Source organism: Suricata suricatta, chromosome 8 (assembly GCF_006229205.1).
Source record: "Suricata suricatta isolate VVHF042 chromosome 8, meerkat_22Aug2017_6uvM2_HiC, whole genome shotgun sequence".
Classification (NCBI taxonomy): Eukaryota; Metazoa; Chordata; class Mammalia; order Carnivora; family Herpestidae; genus Suricata; species Suricata suricatta.
In genome coordinates this window covers 66,302,357-66,324,043 of record NC_043707.1, presented here as the reverse complement: position 1 = coordinate 66,324,043, position 21,687 = coordinate 66,302,357, and the positions used below count along the sequence as shown (strand labels likewise).

At 34.6% G+C, this 21,687-nt stretch overlaps 1 protein-coding gene across 1 annotated transcript in view; it reads left to right on the top strand.

The window, feature by feature from the left end:
* The window catches only part of KIAA1107 (KIAA1107 ortholog), a 104,610-nt gene that overhangs the window by 76,898 nt on the left and 6,025 nt on the right, over positions 1-21,687 (top strand). The window contains exons 8-14 of the mRNA XM_029945803.1: positions 2,347-2,435; positions 2,859-2,961; positions 12,933-13,115; positions 13,791-13,928; positions 14,810-14,939; positions 17,349-17,410; positions 20,822-21,527. Of these exons, the coding sequence (XP_029801663.1) occupies positions 2,347-2,435; positions 2,859-2,961; positions 12,933-13,115; positions 13,791-13,928; positions 14,810-14,939; positions 17,349-17,410; positions 20,822-21,527 (1,411 nt within the window). The remainder of the gene's footprint in view (positions 1-2,346; positions 2,436-2,858; positions 2,962-12,932; positions 13,116-13,790; positions 13,929-14,809; positions 14,940-17,348; positions 17,411-20,821; positions 21,528-21,687) is intronic.

Below are 21,687 nucleotides of genomic sequence, written 5' to 3'. Positions count from 1 at the left end.
GGATTTATTTTTGAGAGAGACAGAGACAGTGCAAGTGAGAAAGGGGCAGAGAAAGAGGAGAGAGAATTCCAAGCAGGCTACACACTGCTATCACAGAGCCCGATGTGGGGCTTGAACTCATAAAACTGTGAGATCATGATCCTAGTTGAAACCAAGACCCAGACACTTAACTGAGTCACCTAGGTTCCCCTGTTTGGCCACATCTTTAAATATATATCTTAGATAGTGATTTAAATAGATCTCTTCCCAAATTCTGCCAGCAGGTTTTGAAAATGACTAAAGGTCATCATCCTGTTACAAAATACTTAGGAATTAGCATTTTTATATAAGTGAAATTATCAGAGTTAAAATAACCTTTTAAGCCAGTGGTCAGTAAACCTTTTCTGTAGAAGGCCAGATAGCAAATATTGTAGGCTTTGTGGGTCATTGTCTGTCAGAGCTATTCAGCTCATGTAAAGGAACATTATAGCAGTGTTGCAATAAAACTTTATTCACAAAAACAGTAGTGGGCTAGATAGGCCCACAAGCATAGTTTGCTAGTGTCTGCTTTAAGCAGCAGGTTACTTTGTATTTTAATATTTTTTATGGAAATTATTCTTATACATCAATTAATAGACTTTGTGTTATAAAGAGCTGGTTATTCCTAAATTAGATTGTTGGACTTTTTTTTTTGAGAGAGTAAGGGAAGGAGAGAGAATCTTAAAATTTTTTACTTTTGTATTTTTATTTTAGAAAGAGCATGAGCTAAGGAGGAGGACAGAGGGAGAGAGAGAATCTTAAGCTGGGTCCACTCTGATCCAGGGCTTAATCACACAACCCTGGGATCATGACATGAGCTGAAATCAAGAGTTGGATGCTGAACAAAGAGAGCTACCCAGATGCCCCAGACTCCTGGACTTTTTAACTCTTGTGTCTACTTTTATAATTTTTCAGACTTCTGAGTATTTTTATGTTTATACCAGTAGTTTCTTCCCAGAAATTTGATACTCTTGTCTGAAGTGGTTCAGAAAACCAAATTATTTAACTTGGTAGAATTTTTATTTATTTTATTTTACTTTATTTTACTTTATTTTATTTTATTTTATTTTGAGAAAGAGAGAGAGAGCGCACAAGCTGAGGAGGGGCAGAGAGAAGGAGAGACAGAATCTCAAGCAGGCTCCACACCATCGGCACAGAGCCCAGTGTGGGGCTTGAACTCACAAACCATGAGATCATGAACGAACTGAAATCAAGAGTCAAACACTTAACCAGCTGACCATTTTTTATGTTAGAGTAGCCTAGAGTACCTCCAGTTAATGCAGAGGGAATAACCAGTTTGTTAGTATGCAAAGCAAAATATTTACATTCAATTTATTGAACACTATTAGAAACTCAAATTAATAGCAGCTCATAATTTTAAAAGTTGCAAATCACTGACCTTATTAGAAAGACTATCCTGGATGTAATTCTAAAGATGCTTTTGCTCTTCTCTGAGAGCAAGGGATCTTCAGAAAGATACACTTAGCAACCACATGCACAAATTGGCTGATTGATGATCTTTATTAAGTATATAAACCCCACATTACAACAAATGAATGTATAGAGAAGTTAAACTCTCTTCACCCCAGTAGGCAATAGATATGCTTAGGAAATAATCCAAAACCTGAAAATAAGTGATCTGGGCAATATGTAGCAAAGAGGCTTAATGAGTTGTTGTCATTAGTTATATCTACATGTTTTATTTTATTTACTTCCATATATGAGCTTTTAAAAATACATTATATAATTATGATCTGATTTGTGTGAGGTCAGAGTAGGACTTCCCATTGCACATGCACTTAGAATTATATTTGTATTTTAGGAAGCAGATTAGATCATATGTTTGCATTGCAGTATGATGTGCTAGAAGTTATACCATTTTTCTTTAAAAAATAAGCTAAATGTAATTAAAATAAAACTTGTGTTCATTCTAGAAAACTAAAGGTTGTCGGGGCACCTAGGTGGCTCAGTCGGTTAAGTGTCCAACTTCAGCTCAGGTCATGGTCTTGCAGTTTGTGGGTTCAAGCCCCACATCAGGCTCTGTACTGACAGCTCAGAGCCTGAAGCCTACTTTGGATTCTGTGTCTCCCTCTCTCTCTGCCTTTATCTCACTCACACTCTGTCTCTCAAAAATGAATAAGGATTTAAAAAAATAAGATTTAAAAACTAAAGGTTGTCAGCAATAATCTGTTTTAAAAGAACAGACTTCTGAATTATGCGCATTTATTCTGCAGTTTAGGTTATAGATCACATCATCTTTATGAACCAAATACTTCTAGCCTCTGAAAGTTGAAAAAGAATACATGTGGTGTTTTCTATCAATTTTAGCCTATTCCCAGAACGTTGGTGTCTGTATTAGAATGCCTGATTATTGCTCATTCAATTGGAGTGGACAGTCTTTTTGCTGAATGCATGAAGTAAGTGATTTGAAGTAGTGTCAATACTATTAATATAGAGATTTTGTTCTTCCATTCTCCCAATTTTCTGGGAAATGTTGGAATTGGCCTATTTTCTTGGGGATATTATGTGCAGCTTAACATTTAACTATCAATTGAGAAGTATTATTAACTTAGACTACTCTAGATGCTTGGGGTCTTTTTTATTTCAGCTGAACCATGGTTATTTATGTTAAAAGCTATGCATAAAACTTAATGTAGAATTAAAATATGTGTTTACAGAAAAGGGAGGACAGTTAAGTCCATCACAAAATTAACTGTAAGGGTTAGTCATCACACATATATATACAACTTATATCACTGAAAATAAAAGTATTATTTGAATATTACAATTTAAAATATTTTCATTTTTCTAACTTGAGATTCTTTTATTTGTTTAAACAGGTGGGTTGTAAAGCATTTTGCAAGGTTTTGGTCTGAGAGAAGTTTTGCAAATGTGCCTTCTGAGATTCAGAAAAGTTGTCTTAACATGTTGATTCAGTCTTTAGTAAGTACAATCCGAATACCCTTGTTTGTATTTGTCTGCAAAAAGTTTATTCGGTTTTATGTAGGTACTTTCAACGTTTTAAATATAAATATGGAATTCTATTATAAAAGCAAGGTGAGAGAACTAATTTCAGGTAACCCAGAACCAGTTGAAACCTGTCCTTAAGATTTTGTTCCCTTGTACCAAATTCATTAATTAGGGTTCAGAGAGCAAAACCACTATTTTGGTTGATGAACAAAGGGGGCCTGGTGCCCCAGGTGGAGGTTATGCATTGGTATCAACAACATGGATTTCTACTCACTAAGGTAGATTTGGATAGAGTGCTGAAACTTCTCTGTGGCAACATTCCCCAAGAGGACGAGCCATTTACTTAGAGGCCGGTCAATTATATTGGACCACTTCATCATGGAAAAGGCAGTGCTGTGTTCTCAGTGGAGTAGACATTTGCTCTAGTTATAGATTTGCCTTCCTTGCTCCCAGTGTTTCTGCTAAAACCACTATCCGTGCTCTTACAGAATGTCTTTTCCACAATCAAGGTGTTTCACACAGCATCATTTGTGACTAATGAACTCACTTCACAGCAAATCAAGTCTGGCTCATGATCTCACTGATCTTACCGTGTTTTCTATCATCCTGAAACAACCGGGTTGATAAATACCAGCCAAGACCAAGTTACCAGTTATAGAAATGAGTGCTTTAGTAGTTATGATATAAATATTCCCCCTTTTTATGTGAATATTTGTTTACATAAACCACTGCTTATGTATACTCCTTCCAATGTGTCATATCTCTACCATCTAATATAAGACATGTTAATAATAGTTAATTTTATATCTTCATATTTAAGTTATAGGATACACAAAGGGGAGTGTGAATCAGTCAGAAGAACAATAAATATCTCCCAAAGACAAAAAAAGCGGGGGGGGGGGGACTTTATATCCTCTTACAGGGCAGGGCTAACATGTTTGTTATACAATCCTGTATTCCTGTTATACAAGCCTTTATACCGTCTCAGGCAAAAGCGTAACTTTGTTATTGTCTCCATTTGAGAATTAAGTATTGTTTAAAGAGAAGTGTATAGGTGCCAACCTCAGGGGGTGGACTGAAGTGGTTTTGTAACATTGTCAGCTTGGCTCAGATAAACTGTTCTTCTCAGAATTTCCCTCTTTGAATGTTTCCAGTTGGAGTGGCCACAAGAGACAATTTGGCATGAGATTTGGAGAGTAAAAGTGAAGCAGCAGGCTTTTTTTTTTTTAAACACCAGGACTATTGGGGCAACCACTTTTATCTCACTCGTGTTGCTTGTTTACTGGCTCACCTTGTTGGCATGAAACAGCAGCCAGGCCACACCTGCTCTGCCTTGCCCTGTGTCCTTTTTTTGGTGCTCTTACCTCTGTGCCAGAGATATGTTTACCTCCATGCTGAAGGGTTCCGGCATCTCCTAAAGGACACCCATTTCATCCACATTGGAGGCAGTGAGAACTGAAATGAGTCCATCCTCGTGGGTCACAGCTTGTGTTCCTAGATGTCAGTATGTCTTTGCTGTCCTGTCCTCCCTTGTCAGCTGCCTTCCCTCTGGTCTTCAAACTACATCATCATTTACTAAGACCATTTAACCACCTCCCACGATTACATAAGGTCAAATCCCTGTAACAAATTCCTTTATACATATAATTAACTCCTAGTGATTCTCTTTCTCTGAACCCAAAGTGATACACCAGACTGGGTTACATAGGTGATACATCTAAACCTAACTGGGAAAATAAGTGTAGGCCATCAGCTGGTGAAACGCTACCAGCAACAAATAAATCTCAATCTATATTTATGCTCATGAAGGACTTTGTGGCTTAGTTTCTTAATATTTTACATTCATTTCTTTGGTCTGTGAATAGCTAGCTACTCCCTATTCATGAAGGCAAACCAATGGCCCAGCTATAATTCAGTTTCATGGAAGTAGAAACATTACTTACTATGATTGCTGTTGTTATTATTATTATTATTATTATTTAGTGGGTGTTTTTAGATCTTTGATAGTTCAAAAAATACTTGGCATTTTTAAAATTTTATGTATCACAGGTATTCTTACCTCCATTTCACATATGAGAAAAGAGAATTAGGAGCACTTTATTCCAATTCACAGTGTCAGTAAATGACAAAACTGTATCTTTCTTATTATTGTTAATTTATTTGTTTTGAGAGAGAGTGCAAGCAGGGGAGGGGTACAGAGGAAGAAAGAGAATCCTAAGCAGGTGCTGTTCTGTCAATACAGAGATCGTGAACTGTGAGATCATGACCTGAGCTGAAATCAAGTCAGACTCTTAACCTACTGAGCCATGCAGGCACCCCCAAAGCCAGATCTTAAAACCAATTGCTGCCATTCTAAAGATAATATAATATGCTCACTATGGGCAATGTTTTCTTTAAAGAAATGTGAAGAATGGGCATTTAAATAACTAAGTATAATACAAGTTAGACTATGATGAGTACTAATACTAAGTTTCTTGTCAATCTAATTTACCCTGATAGTCTCAGCCTTAGAGCAGTGCCTGGCTCATATTAGGCAACTCAGTATATACTGTCAAATAGGTAAATAAATGAAAGAATTCATATAAGTTATAATTCAGGTATGTACATGGGGTCACAAAGGTTAAAACAATTCTGATTAGAAGGATGAAAGAAGTAATTTGAGATGAACCTGAAGATAGAGGAAAATTTCAAAATAAAAAAAGTACATTAGGATATTCCTGACAGACTTAAATTGTGATCATAGACCTGGAGACAGGCAATTCCAATATTCTGCTATAACTGGAATGAGAAGAGATAGGTCTGGAGAGAGGCTAGGGCCAGATTGGGAGGGATCTTAACTGAATGTCTTGTTAGGAAGTTTGATTTTGGGGGGCACTGGGTGGCTCAACTGGTTGGTTAAACGTCTGAGTTCGGTTCAGGTCATGATCTCACAGTTCCTGAGTTCAAGCCCTGCACCAGGCTCTCTTCTGTCAGGGCAGAGCTCATTTCAGATACTCTGTCTCCCTTTCTTTCCGCCCCTCCCCCAATAATATGAGCTCACTCTCTCTCTCAAAAAAAATTTTTTTAAGTATTCATTTTTTTAATAAGTGGTAAGTATGTGAGTTTAATTGAAGAATAAGCCCATCATACTATGCCTCTCCCTCTGTTACAATATTTTGATTTTATAACTCTAATCAGGTCCTTGTAAAGTTTTGTGAATATTTTTCACTTTCAAGACAGATGAAAAGAGGACATCAGAACAGCTGAACATGCAGTTTACTGAAATTTTGAAATTATTTTTTTTAAGTTTTTGTTTTTATTTATTTTGAGAGAGAGAGAGAGCACAAGTGGGAAAGGGGCATAGAGGGAGAGAGAGTCACAAGCAGGCTCCGTCTACCAGCACAGAGCCCAATGCAGGGTTCGAACCCACAAACTGCAAAATCATGACCTGAGCCAAAATTGGATGCTTAACCAAACTGAGCCACCCAGAAATTATATCTTTCTTTGCAAATGAATAGTCAGGTTTCAGAAACAGTAACTTAATATATTTTTATATTTTATTATACAAATAAAACATATTTAGCTTTTGATTTAAAAAATAGGACATTTTTTAATGATGCTGGGAACACTGGACAGCTACATGCAAAAGAATGAAACTGGACCACTTTCTAACACTATACACAAAAATAAACTCAAAATGGATTAAAGATATAAATGTGAACTTTAAAAATGGAAGTTTTATGGTTTCACAACTGGAAGCCATAAAAATCCTAGAAGAAAACATAGGCAAATAATATCCCTGACATGGCCATAGCAACATTCTTCTAGATATGTCTCCTCAGGCAAAGGAAACAAAAGCGAGGAAAAAAAAAGCAAAAATAAATTACTGGGACTACATCAAAATGGGGTTTGCACAGTGAAAGAAAGCATCAAAAAAAAACAAAGCAAAAAGGCAACCTACTGAATGGAAGAAGATATTTGCAAATGATGTATCCAGTAAGGCGTTAAAATCCAAAATATACGAAGAATTTATACAGTTTAATACTAAAAAAATCCAGTTAAAAATGGGGAGAAGAACAGGCATTTTCCCAAAGCATTTACACAGCCTACAGACACATGAAAAGATGCTCATTATCACTAATCATGAGGGAAACGCAAATCAAAAACAGAAGAAGATATCATCCCACACCAGTCACAATGGCTAGTTATCAAAAAGACAAGAAATAACAAGTGTTGGCGAGGATATGCAGAAAAAGGAACCGTCATGCACTGTTGGTGGGAATGCAAACTGGTGCAGCCACTGTGGAAAATAGTATAGAGGTTCCTCAAAGGGTTAAAAATAGAATTACGATATGGCCCAGTAATTCCACAGCTGGGTATTACCCAAAGAAAATGAGAACACTAATTAAAAAAGAGATATGCACCTCCATGTTTATGGCTACTTTATTTATGAGAGCCAAGATCTGGAAGCAACCTAAGTGTCTACTGATAGACAAATGGATAAGGAAGATGTACACACACACACACACAGAGGAATATTATGCAGCCATAAAAAGGATGAGATATTACCATTTGTGACAACATGAATGGACCTAGAGGGTATTAGCCTAAGTGAAATAAATCAGACTGCAAAAAACAAATATCATATGATTTCACTTATATGTGAAATCTAAAAGAACAAATGAATAAGCAATAAGCAGAATCAAACCTATAAATATAGATAACAAACTGGGGGTTGCCAGAAGGAAGAGGTGGGAGGATGGGCAAAATGGGTGAAAGGGAGTGGTGGGTACAAACCTCCAGTTACGGAATGAGTAAGTCAAAGAATAAAAGGCACAGCATGGGGAGTATAGTCAGTGGTATCATAATAGCATTGCATGGTGACAGATGGTAGCTACACTTGTGGTGAGCAGAGCATAATGTATAGAGAAGTTGAATCCCTATGTTGTACACCTGAAACTAATATAACATTATGTGTTGACTAAAAAGTGTTTTAAGAACATATTTTTAATTGCTTCAAATTAAAATATGAAATGTGTTATCCAAAAAGTGAAAGAGTGGGCAGTCTTCTTAGTTTTCTTTAGTTCTAATTCAGTTCAACTTCATGTGCCATGGTGAGTACTTTACTGCATCAGTGACATGCTCAACACTGTCATATACAGGGAGATAAGAAAGTGCTACATTAAACTATATTTGGAGGGTTTTGTTTGTCTTTTATTAATGTAAGGGGAATTGAATTTTTCTCCTTTCTTGGTCACTATGCAGCAATTCAGTAAAATGTGGCTGCTCCCTCCGACCATGTACAACCATTGCTTTTGGTTAGAAGAGAAAGCAGGCTGAAGGCATGAGTATAAGAGAGGAGGATGTTAGAAAAGTTATGATTTTATAATTTAATTACTTGGACTATTTCAAAACATTAATTTTTCCTGTTCCAAAATGTTTAAGTGCTTATAAAAGCAAATTTTGAAGAGTTTTTAAATTTAGGAAAGTTAAAACAAAAGTAGGAATGGTCAGTAGAGTAAATCAAAGTTGTATAAATTATGCTATTAGTCCTAGTAGCTTACCACCTATTTGATCCACACAATACCATAAGGATTAAGAAATAATATGAGTCACAGTATTAACCAGGAAGCTAGCTGGAAAAATCCTAAGTTGACTCTGTACTTCACATCCTGGTATGCAAGGGATACATTCCAAATAGATCAAAGGTTTGAATGTGAAAAAAAAATAGCCATTAAAATACTATAGTAAACCCTGAGGGAATTATAAACTTGACAGGAGAGTGGGTATATAACATTAAGAAGGCTTAAAAACATAAAATTTTATGTAGTAAAACCAAGCAAGCAAAGTCAAAAGACAAATGATGGTTTATATCATACTTCTGATGCTAATTTTCCTAATATAGAGGATTTCCACAAGTTAATTTGAAAAAAATAGGATGAAATTAGGTAGTTCACAAAAACAATACAAATACTTCTTAATTTGATGAATAAATCTTCAACTTCATTTAAGAGAAATGAACATGGAACTTACAGTATCAAACCATTTTCTGTCTCTTAGAATGAAAAGAATAAGGGAATGTGTACTATGTTAATAGGATGTAAGGAAGAAGTACTATTATTCATTCCTGGGAAAGGTATAAATTAGCACATCTTTTGCTGTGTTTTTCAAACTTGATTTTCGACTGTGACCAAAAGTGAGAATTTCCTTTCATGTTGTAACCCAGTACACTCACACACAGAAAACTACAAGTTTCACAAAAGAATACTTAACCATTATTACATGATGTACAATATTTCCTGTTTTTCTCTTCTTTCTCTTGTATTCTAATGCTGATTGTAAGCCACTAAAAATATTTCTGTAGGTTGCTAGGAGAGAAACCCGCAGTTTGGAAAACAGCCCTTCATTGAATATATATTGGCAGTATTTAGGACACTTCTGGTGCCCCACCTCATATCCTCTTGGCCGATGTGTGAATTCCAACCATTGCTGCAGCATACAGCTCCATATGTGTGCAGTCTGGCAGCATTTTCCCTCAGCCACATCACTCTTGGTTCTCATTTCTTGTCCTAAGGCTTCACTATCACTTCATACAGGGTACCTAAAACTCAGCAATTCTGATACCTATGCAAACCTGAAAGGAGAAGGAAGTTAACAGTCCAGGGGACAAGCCTTGACTAATGGGAGACTGGAGCTACTGGTTATGTTTCCCTGTTTTGTCCATTGGGCCGAATAATTCAAGGTGCATTCTTTGTGGCTCTTCAGAGGACCCCAGCAAGACTGAGCCCCAGTTGCCTATAATGGTGAATACTATATCAGTGCTTCTCAGACTTTAATAACATTTCAGGATCTTGGCTGAATACAGATTCTAATTCAGTAAGTCAGAGTTGGAGCTTGAGAGTCTATGTTTCTAACTAGCTCCAGGGGATGCTCATGGCTGTGGGTCACACTGAGTAGCAGGAAGCTAGAAAAACATTGGGTATGTTTCATTCTCCTAATGCCTCAGAGTGTCTTGGGATCACTTCCCAAAATAAACTCTTTGCATACAAGCCTGTTTCTCAGGCTCAGGATTTAAGCAGAACCCAGGCTAAGACAAGTAGTATTGACCCAGCGATTCTATTTCTGGGAATTTATCCTATAGATATATTCACACACATATGAAGTAATGTTATCTACAAGATCTTTCATTACAATATTGTCACAGCAAAAATTTGGAAACAATGTAAATATAAATAGAGGATTAGTTAAATGACTTACCCGTATTGTGGGCTCTTATATAGCTATTAAAACAGTAACAAGGTTCTTTATAGTCCGATAAGAAAAATATTTAATATGTGTGCTAAGTGTAAAGGGCAAGGTACTGAGAATTAATTAAGCATATTAATGCTTACATTTGAATAAAATAAAGGTTATATTACATATATTTTTATTTGTTTATGTATAAAATAACTCTAGAAAGATACAATAATATTTTTTTAAGTTTATTTTGAGAGAGAGAGAGTACAGGAGGGGCAGAGAGAGGGAGGGAGAGAGAATCCCAAGCAGGCTCCACACTGTCAGTGCAAAGCCTGATGCGGGGCTCGAACTCATGAAACGTGAGATCATGACCTGAGCTGAAACCAAGAGTCAGGTACTTAACCGACTGAGCCACCAAGGGGCCTCCAGAAAATAAATAATACTGATGTGGAAGAGAGAAAATGAGTGGCTTTGGGACAGGAAAGGGAAGGAGACTTTTCTTAGTATAACCCTTTATATATTATTGAAGTTTGAACTATTGGATTAAATTTTTATGTGTTTGGTCTATAAATATATTATGTTTTCTTCCTTTGAACTCTGATATTTAATGTTATATATTCAGATCAGTATGGAATAAGACTATACACCACCTATGTTATCATTTAGTCCATATTTTAGTTTTCCAGTAGGTCCCAATATAAATTATTAAAACTATACATTATATCTGTATTTTTAAGAAAATTGTCATAGCACGTAACATGTGTAATAAGCACTTTGTAGATATCTACCAAGTATTTGAATATTCCACATTTGGCTTCACTACCAGAACATTCATTACAGTAGAACAAATTGGGTTGATTGCTTAAAAGCACAGTTACTAAAGATGTCTCCAGAGGGGGGAAAGGATGATAATACTCCCCCCAAAATAACATTGCATGATTTTTTTTACTCTAATAAAGCAAGGGAAACTTAAAAAATTTTTTTTTAATTCTTGGTTAAGAGGGGTGGAGCATACGTGGATGGCTCAGTTAAGCACCCAACTCTTGATTTCGGTTCCTGAGATTGAGTACCCCCTCCCCGCATCAGGCTCTTTACTGACAGCACAGAGCCTGATTGGGATTCTCACTCTCTCCTATTTTTCTTTCTTTGCCCCTCCCCCACCCACACTTGCACCAACATGCTTTTTCTCCACCTCTCAAAATAAACACATTAAAAAAATAAAATGTTAAAAATTTTGTTCAAGGTTTAAACAATTTAGCTTAGGAATTCACATATAGACTCTCACTCTCTGATAATGCTAAGAGATGAACAAATATTTCAGGGTCTACTATTACCCAATTGTGTACTAGGCCCTAGGAATGCAATGGTGAGCCAAAACAGACATGGTTTCATGCTCAGTAAACTTACAGCCTAGTGAGAGAGTTGGATATTAATCAAGTAGTTATGTTCACAATTCAATAATTAGAAATGAATTAAGTACTCTAAAAAAAAAAAGGACAGATTCTCTGGTGGCATGTATAAAAGAAATCTGATCTAGGGATAGAGATCAGAGTCAGATACAGTTTGAGTTGAGATCTGAAACATAGGGTGTGCAAAGGTTACATCGTGCAGCCTATGTTAAGGATGTCAGTTTATCAACTCCAGGTTTTTCACTTATCTATTGCTCTGTAACAAACCCCAAAATGAAGTAGGTTAAAATTACAGTTTACTATTTCTCATAATTTTGTGGGTTGCCTGGGTAATTCTTTCGCTGATTGTTTCCTGAGTTCCATCCTACAGCTGCTTTCATCTGGTTGGAGCTTGGGTTCCCACTCCATGTGGTCTAACTTACCCAGCTTCATGGCCTTGTGGTCCCAGAATTGCAAGCTGCAGGGCTTCTTGAGACCTTGGCTCTGGAGCTTGCACAGTACCAGTATTTGTGCAAGCAAGTGAAAAGACCTGCCTAGGTTCAAGGGATTAGTAAATAAATTCTACCTCTTGATAGATGGAGCTAGAAAGAACTTGTGGCCATGTTTTTCAGTCAACTACAATCTGTCAAGTAACTTTGTACTCATTAAACAGTTATTTACTAAGCATTATGTTAAGAACTAGAGGCTGAATATGAATAAGATAAAGTAATTTATATGTTGCCATTTTTTTCCTTTTCATTGGAACACATGGTATTTGTGAATTTCATTCCACTCTCCATAGAGATCAGTATCTGTGAATATTGTTTTCCTGTGGTAAAAAAAAGAATCATCATTAAATGAATAAAATATAAAGAGTCTTACCTAATTAGAGTGGAGGAAGAAAATCCCTGGAGAATATAAGCAATTTTTAGACTTTCTAAATTTGTAATAAAGAGCATGTATTTTGTAGTCAGGAAAGAATTAAGGTTATGTCAGTGTAGCTATACAGTTATGAATGATATCTATGAGCACAAAAACTAATTCAGTAGTGAAAATCTCAGAGAGGTTAAGTTTTTCTTGGTAGTTATATTATAGCTCTTCACTCAGGTTTCTTTTAGCTGTCTTTTAGAGGTGGTTTGTTCCCAGTTCAAAGTTTGCCCTTTTAGATAACTCTGAATGAGAGAACAAATAAATATTATATGTAATGATAAAGATATTAGCAACCTGGAATTTTGGGGTTTTTTTGCAAAAAATATCATAAGAAAACAAAAGTATTTGATCTGTTTTAGAAAGTTATTTTATAAATAGTAACTTTTTCCCCAATATTTTTTAAATTATAAGAATGATAAGAATGCTGCTTTTCTTCTGATGGAAAGTGACAGGCTAATCATCAGTTTACCCAGAGTGAAGTGGACAGAAGCAGCCCTGACAATGGCATCTCAGCTTCAAGAAGAATGTATTGCATTTATTGTTGAAAACTTCTCCAAGATCATTCACAGTGAAAATTTTGCTCTTCTCTTACAGGTACTATGTCTAAAATTATATCTTATATTTAGCCCCATTTTTGTGTTCTGATTACAGTTATGTAAGAGTTTTTAAATGCAGGTTGCCTTTGATTAAATTAGTGTGACTTAAATAAATTCCATAACAGATGGCATGCTTGCATAGGATTTAGAGCAGTGATGGACAGGATTTTTGGCTTACACAATAATGAAGGCAGTAGGGGACAGGTTTGCATGCACTGGCCAGACATAATGTAACTCTGGCCAGCAGTAGCCCTCAGTCAGCATAAGCCATGTTTTAGAAACCAGTCATAAATGTATTGTTTCGTAATACTATTACAGTCCATGCAAAATTCTGTCTTACTGGGGATCCACTTGCTCTAAATTTAGTTACTGAATAAAGAACTCTGATTTTTTTGTTTCTAATTCCGTTTTTAGGACTATCTCGGTTTCCAGGAACTGTGTTTGTGTGTGTGTGTGTGTGGTCTGTCTTTATAAAGGAAAGGTTTTTATGATGGTTATTATAATTATATAATTATAATATATATTATAAAATGTATTATGATCAGAGGAAATAAGATTTTTGGCTGACTTTCAATGGTCAGTTATGATGAATGGCATGTTGTTAAGCCAGACTTGCACATTTCTTACACATTTTACATGTATTTCTATTAAATATAAATTTTGTGTTTTGTAGTCACAAGCAATGAGCAGCACAGCTGATTTGTTGGACAAAATTTTAAAAGCAATTGAAGAAAACATTACCACTGAGAATAGCTGCTCTCTTCTTATGGCTCTGGACACATTACTGAACTCTGACAATACAAAGGAAATGGTATTTGAAAGTGATGAAATTCATTTAAATGATATATTTGAATTGCTTGAAGGTTTTAAAATATATGCACATTTTAAATGTTGTAGGTTTCATTAAAACTTGGTGATGGGGGTTGGTTACAGTCCCTACCTATGTGTCTGTATGGAATTTTTCCTAAATAAAATTTTAATTTCATTTGCCTCCAAATAGACTTACTATAAAAGTTCAGAATTTGGCAGTTGGACCACTAATTCTAAACATAGTTTGGTGCTTGACAATACTAATTGGCACAGCGTAACTCTGATATTTCTCCCATATTACTCTATTAAATTTCTTAAATGTAAAACTTACAGAAAATTTTAAATAATTTTTTAGAATTTTTAATCAGTGTCTTTTATTTTCGGAATATGTTCTTAATTCCTTTTTGCATTTAGAAAAAATCATATTTAAAATTGTATTGACTAGGAAAAAGCAAAATTAAAATATTTCTCTTTTTAAATGCAATTAGTCAATGATAGTAAGCTTATTGCATATTATTAAACTTTTGTTTTTAACAAAAGAATGATAAAAAATTTTATCATATTTATTACTATTGGATAGAGAGTATTTGACCTTGTAATGTCATAGTTGATTTGAAAAGCCTGTAAAAGGGATTCATGTAAAGGCCATTGGTGGTTTAAAATAATGTTTGGTTGAAAGGATAAGGTTTAGCTTCATGTTCACTATAAAATTCTGTTTTTGAAGAGTAAGCCTCCATAAATAACATGGACCCGACGATTTTAAAAATGTAAGTGATGACATCATTGATCCAGCTTAGGAGTAAGTAGATTCGGAAAGGAATAATGACTGGTTGCTATGACAATGTGGCTCTCACCAGCTGCTGATTTGTTGCTTGAACACAGGGTTTTACGTGCAAGATCCAGGCTCTGCGTGATAAGCTGTGGATCTTCCTGGTTCAGTCTTTCTATGCTGTTCGTCATACAGAAAGCTGGAAGCTGATGAGCACAGATGATCAACAGAAAATCCAAGCAGGTATGCTAGCCTCGAGATTTTTTATTCTTATATTATGATCTTTGTAACAAGAGATATTTTGAGGGGATTCTAGTAAGTGGTAGGATTAACATTGCTTCTGTTCAGTAATAGCTGGCTAATTTGAAACTAGTGATAGTATGTTTAGGCAGTTTTAATAAATCATGCTTTGCTGTTCTTAGAAGATGACTTTATATGTGTATTTATATATATATATTTATATATACATATATATGTATATATGTCAGTTTTTAATCCTGCTCCGTATTCTGTATTAGCAGCAGTGTTCCAGCCAAATTTGCTTAAAAGCATTCTTATAAAGAGATTAGAAGTATAGGAAAATTCACATAGAACATATTACTAAACATACTTTCTCTCCCTTTTTAAATATGTTTTTGCCATAAAGCTTTTCATCCTTTGCATAAGACATCCTTTCTTGTGGTTTTGTATAAATTAGATAGCTTTATTTCACAATTGATTGGTTCAGTGATATGGTGTGTGCTATTGCGGACTGTCCCTCAGGAGCCTTACTTACAGTGGTCTCTGACATTTAATAGGTACCATTTCAAACGTTAGCATTAAACAAAAGACGTATATTGCTCAGAATATGTTTGTTTCAGAAATATTAAGATAAAAATGTTGAGGGTGTGGAACTAAAAATGGCTTCATGACTATTTTTGGGTTAAAGCAGGTACCTTAGAAAAAATATTTGCAGATTCAGCAGATACACTTTTAAAAACATTTTAAGAGACTGTATTTTAGGAAGTGAACATTTTTGTTCTATAAAATATGAAAGCCATATGTGATATATTCTTGATAGTACAAGGATATGTTAAATTCTTTAGTGGGATAGTCAGAATATGATTTGCTCTGTCTTGCATTATGAGCATAACATGATAGTGTAGCTAGATGTGATCTGAAGAGCACTTTTCAAAGAAATTCCAACAAAATAATCAAAACAAAATCATGAAACAACAAAAATCTCAAAGTCTTCAGGAATTTGAAATTTTTCCCTTGTGACTATTTGTGTAGTGATTTTTAAATAACAGTATTTTTACTACAAAATCTGTTCAATGTGAAGAAATAAGATACGATCAGCATTCCAGAATAGATATCATTCAACTCTCTTCTGATTGGTAGTAAACTTTGTTTTTCTTCATTTTAAAGGATTTTATAGTTAAGTTGGGCCTTAAATAATGTTATTTATCTTAATTCTACAAAGTGCTAATTATAAGTACATATAAATACATACATATACATATGTAAACCAGAATGTTATTGGTAATTGTACTGATTGTCAAAAAGAACTTTTCAATCTATTCTAACAGTGTAATAATATCTTTTTTTAATATTCAGAATATTGAATGGATTGGGAAAACCCATATAAAGGAGTGATTTAGGTTGTCTTTTGTTATATTTTAATTGAGTTACTGACCTTTGGGAGAAATCTTATATTAATTTCTTTTTGTATAGGACTATGCAGAGTTATCTTATGCTTACTACAAATCATTCCTTATAATGCCATTTTAGGATCCTGCTTTGTCTTATAGCACAGATCCTATGGAACACAAATAGAAGACGCAATGGTAGTGTTGCAAATAATTTAATATATTTTTCGTCAGCTGTTTTAATATCAAATAATTTTTTGGATATTATATATATTTTTTCAAACTACATTTTCAAGCCCTATAACCTTCAAAAGAAAGAAATACATTAGCTGAACTATATTTTTAGTTCTTGTCCCATTATTTCTGTATATTTTCCTGATGTCATTCAAATTCTTATTGAAGACCATAAACATGGGTTCCCCAATAATTCCCATATAGGCCTAATCTAGAAAATGAATTTTTATGTTAATTCTAAAAAGAATGATACAGGTTTGAGGATTGTTTCTTGTTTTATTTTCAACAGAACCTTATTTTTTCCCCTTCTATTTCCTTCTTCCTCACGATATACCTGCAAAACCAGGAAAATTTTGTAGTTAAGTTCAACAGAGTGTTTTTACATTTTTTAGGATAGAAATTTTCTCATATTTTATGGTATATAAAATACTACATTTGCCACAACTTGTAATTTTTTGGAAATTTGGAAAACTAATGAAACCAATTATCTCTAAAATTTCACAACTTGAGAAAATTCTGTTTTCTTTTTAATAAATGTATGAATCCTCTCATGAGATTTTGCATTTCCTATTTATTAATTTTCATAACATAAGCTCCATGCAGACCAGAAAATAAGATTAAAAGTGGGGTTCTTTAAGAAAACAGTTCTAAAATATAATATGGAGTTATTTATGTGTACTCGATTGCTTTTAGTCTTTTTTAAGTTACTTCCATTAAAACATAACCTTTTCCTACTTTTATGGTAATAATAGTGTTTCCTATAAAAGTAAATTGTTGTTTTTTTCTATAGCTGCATTTGACAAAGGTGATGATCGAAGACTTGGCAAAAAGCCTGTATTCAGTAGCTCTCAGGTAAACTTTTAAAATGAAAAAAGACACTAAGTAATTTATAATTGTGTTACTTTATATTTCAGTGATTTTTTTAAATATATTTTTTCATTAATTATAGTTGTTTCTTGATGAAAATAATTTTGACTCTTTAATTAAGTGAATATTCTATATATTTTTAAATGATGTAAATTTTTTATATCTAGTTGGCATAGAAAGTGAAATATTTCTGTCTTTTTTATTTCCTTGAAAACCTTTTTGGCAACTAACATATTGGAGCTATTCCAATAGATCAGAAATTGCCTAAAATTCTAGACCTAATTCAATGTTTAATTTTCTAATTAACCTACTTCTTAACAAAAGATTTTTGTTGTCCCAGTTTTCTCTGTACTAAGATTTTAATTCACATAATACATTTTTGGTGTGAAAAAGGCAATTAGTACCAACAGTATAGTTGCGTTTTACTTTAAAAGTTACTTGCTATATTTTTATGAGGTATCAAACTCCTAGAAACAGGAAGTAGAATAGTGGTTGCCAGAGGCTGGGGAAATAAGGGAAAGGGCAGTTTTTCAGTTCTACAAGATGAGAAAGTTCTAGCAATTTGTTGCAGAAAGTTTGTATAGTTAACATTACTGTACTTCCCACTTAAAAATGGTTAAGATGTATTTGTTATATACCATTGTTGAAACATTGTTCTTTCCCTCTGCAACAAATACTGCTCGACTCCCCCTTGACCATTCTTAAGTATATTATACAGTTCCATGGAATGTACTCTAGGAAGTGGGACCTTAGGACATTTTTCCCTATATACTAGTTCCCTGCTGTCCCCAGTGGTTGTTTGTTTGACCCCCAAAGAATTAGCTTGCCTGCTTTGCTTTCTGCTGTTCTATTGACTGTTACCAGCTAGGCTTTTCCTCTTTCCTTTGCCTTTCAGTAAAATAGAACAAAGTCTCATTGCTCTTTGTTACTGTCCTGACTTTGTGATTGTCCAAGGGTTTATACTATTAACCACAGTGGGAAGGAAGCAGAGTAATATATTTCCCTTAAAAGGCAGTGGCATACTGAAATGAGTGCTGGGCATAGAGTAAGAGTTAAAAATCATGACTTCACATTTATTTTCTCTGCCATATGTGAGTCTTAGTTTGCTTGTCTGTAAAATGGAATAACAAAACCTAGCGGAATAATTGTGAAAATTAAGTGAAATAATTCATGTGTAATTATTCACTCAATAAGTGAATAAATGTCTTTTCCAAAAAGAGAGGAGTTGTTCTGAAAGTTAATGAGATAAGAGAGAAAGAAAGGTTTAAGAAGAGTGTTGGTACCAGAATACTTAAGGTAATAATGTCTCGAATTTACTTCAAAATAGAATGGTAGTAGTTATATATGAGACAAAATTGGCCAAGAGCTGATTATTGTTAAAGCTGGGTAATAGGTACGTGGGGATTCATAGTACTATTCTCTCTTATTTTGGTTACCCCATATACAACATAGAGCTTACCCATAACATGATACTTTAAAATAGATTCAACAATACAGTAAGTTAGGTAGGATCAGTTTTAAGAGTGAGAAGTCTAAAATCAGAAGTCTACCTTGTTTTAGGTATTAAAAATAGAGGTTCCTCTTTTCTGCCCATAGATCCTGTCCCCGTGCTTTAAGAAAAACACTTTTTTGCACCAAAAAAATAAAAATAAATAAAAATAGAGAAAGGTTATTTTTTGAGCTAAGATTTGATCAAGAAAACAAAAAATAAGGACCAAACCTATTTGAACTTTATAAATATTACATGGAATCCTAGAACACTACACTGAATAGGACCATTCTCCACCCTCTCTGGAATTAAATATTATTAATATGAGGCTCAGAGATCTTAAGTCAGTTATAGGTAAAGCTATGACAAGAATCCAATGATTCTTTTATTAGTACTACACCTAGCTTTTCCCTAAACTTAGCCAGGTGATTTATTATGAATGTGTATATGTGTATGTGTGTGTGTATTTACACACATATGTACATGTATGTATATGTTATCTTTATCTTGGACACATTTGAAATAATTAGCCCTTGAATTTTATATCATATATGCTCAGATTTAACACATCCTTAAAAAGATGTTTATTTTATCTATATGCACATCCTTAAAAAATGTTTATTTATTTTGAGAGAGAGATTGTGTGTGCATGCAAGTTGGGGAGGGGTATAGAGAGGGAGAGACAGAGAGCGAATCACAAGCAGGCTCCACACTGTCAGCACAGAGCCCACCGCACAGGGCCTAATCCCACGAATCATGAAATCATGACCTGAACTGAAAGCAAGAGATGGGTGGTTAACTAACTGAGCCACCCAAGCACCCCTAACAACATGCATCCACTTTTTTTGAGTATTCCGTATGTTACGGGCACAGTGCTAAGGGATACAAAGATGAAGACAACCCGGCTCTTCCTCAGACCTCTGCAATTTCATACAGCTTTTCAAGGTGGAGGGGACATATTTAATAAAGAGTGGCAACTATAATCTTAAACTTTTATTTGCAGTTCCTACCAATTTTTTAAATATTGTTATTCCTTCCATAGCAAGATTGATTGTAACCAAAACAATATAGGTGCCTTGTCTTCAGTGTCTTAATTGTCTTTCTGTTTTCCTTTTTACCTAGTTCACCTGTCCTTAGGACCCCCTTTCCTCCACTTCTCCATATAGCCAGTGCTGTATTACTATCTTGTTTCTTCCAAAAGCCAGACTTTTTATATGTACTGTCTTGTTTCCCAGAGGCTTCCAAACCTCACCCCCAAGGAGTAAGTCTTTAGTGATAAAATTTCTGACATTTGAGATTGAAGAGAAAGTTTTTTGTGAAAACCTTTATAATGACCCTCAAATTATACCATATAGATGACTGCCAGCATAAAGCAGTTAATCATGACCTCAAGTTCTACTTTTGTCCTTATCAGCATATGACCTTGATAAATCACATACCTGCTTTTATCCCCAATTTCCTGTCTAAGAAATGGAGTTAACATCAGGAGCACTCTCACAGGAGTGTTGTGAGTATTAAGTGAGATGACCTATGAAAAGGATTTTAGCATACAACCTGGAAGTAGACCCTTTAAAAATGTGGGACATTGTTATCATTGACCCAGGGCATTGTGACACCTTTAGGTATTAATCTCTACTATACTATAACTTCATAAAGTTAAATAGTATGCCTTTTTTAAATAGCATTGCCTTTTAATTTTTTATGCTGTATTTCAGATTTGACTAAGGTAATGTGACCAAAGACACATTCAAATCATCAAAGATAATTCAAATTTTGAGTTTAAATTACATGAAATTATATCATAATGTGATTTTTGCTTTTTCCTCTTTGAAAAACTGGCTTATTTGAAACAATATTTTAAGTAAGAGACATCAGTCAAGTTATAAAGTATTTTTTCTTCTTTGTAGCAAAGGAGACAAGCTTCTGACTCTGGTGTTATAAATAACAAACCTTGGAGAGGAAATACCAAGAAGGAGTGTTGGAGTTATCCCTCTTCTAAGCAAAAGATGAAATCTGATGGATTAGGAGCATCTGGACATTCATCAAGTTCTAATAGAAATACTATAAATAAAACATTGAAGCATGATATAAAGGAAAAGGGTGGTACAAAAATAGCACCTAAGGTTACAAAAGAACTTAAAACTGGGGGAAAAAGTGTTTCTGGAAAGCCCAAAGCTATAATAAAGTCCCAAACAGAAAACAGTGATAATGCAAAGTCAGCAAACATGTTGCCCAGACAAGCTGTGGAAAGATCAGCAGCAGTGGCAGCAAATGGACAGAAAAATTCATTAAATGGGAAAGGAGTAAGAAATCAGGAAGGGCACATTACAGGTGCCAGACCCAAGGTACTCACTGGAAACTTAAATGCGCAAGCCAAAGCAAAGCCTCTGAAGAAAGTGACAGGAAAAGTTTCTCCATGCCTCAGCATCACAGGGCCCTCCAGCCGATCAACAAATTCAAGTATGGAATTACTGATTTCCACTGAATGTCTGGATGAACCAAAAGAAAATGGATCAGTAGGAGAAGAGAAGTCTTCTAGTGATAAACTGTCCTGTTGTGAATCTCCAGGACAGTCCATGAAAAACAGTGTGGAAAGTATCAAAACTACTGTAGGTGGGTTTTAGTACCCTCACTTTTAATAGCTCCTGACAGTTAAAGTTCCTAGAAAAAATGATTCTGTGTTTGGATGTTTATTTAGTTTGAAATGACAAAAAGCACTTATTTACTTGTGTTCATGCAAAGTGAGAGAAACTATACTTCATCCCAAATTAAC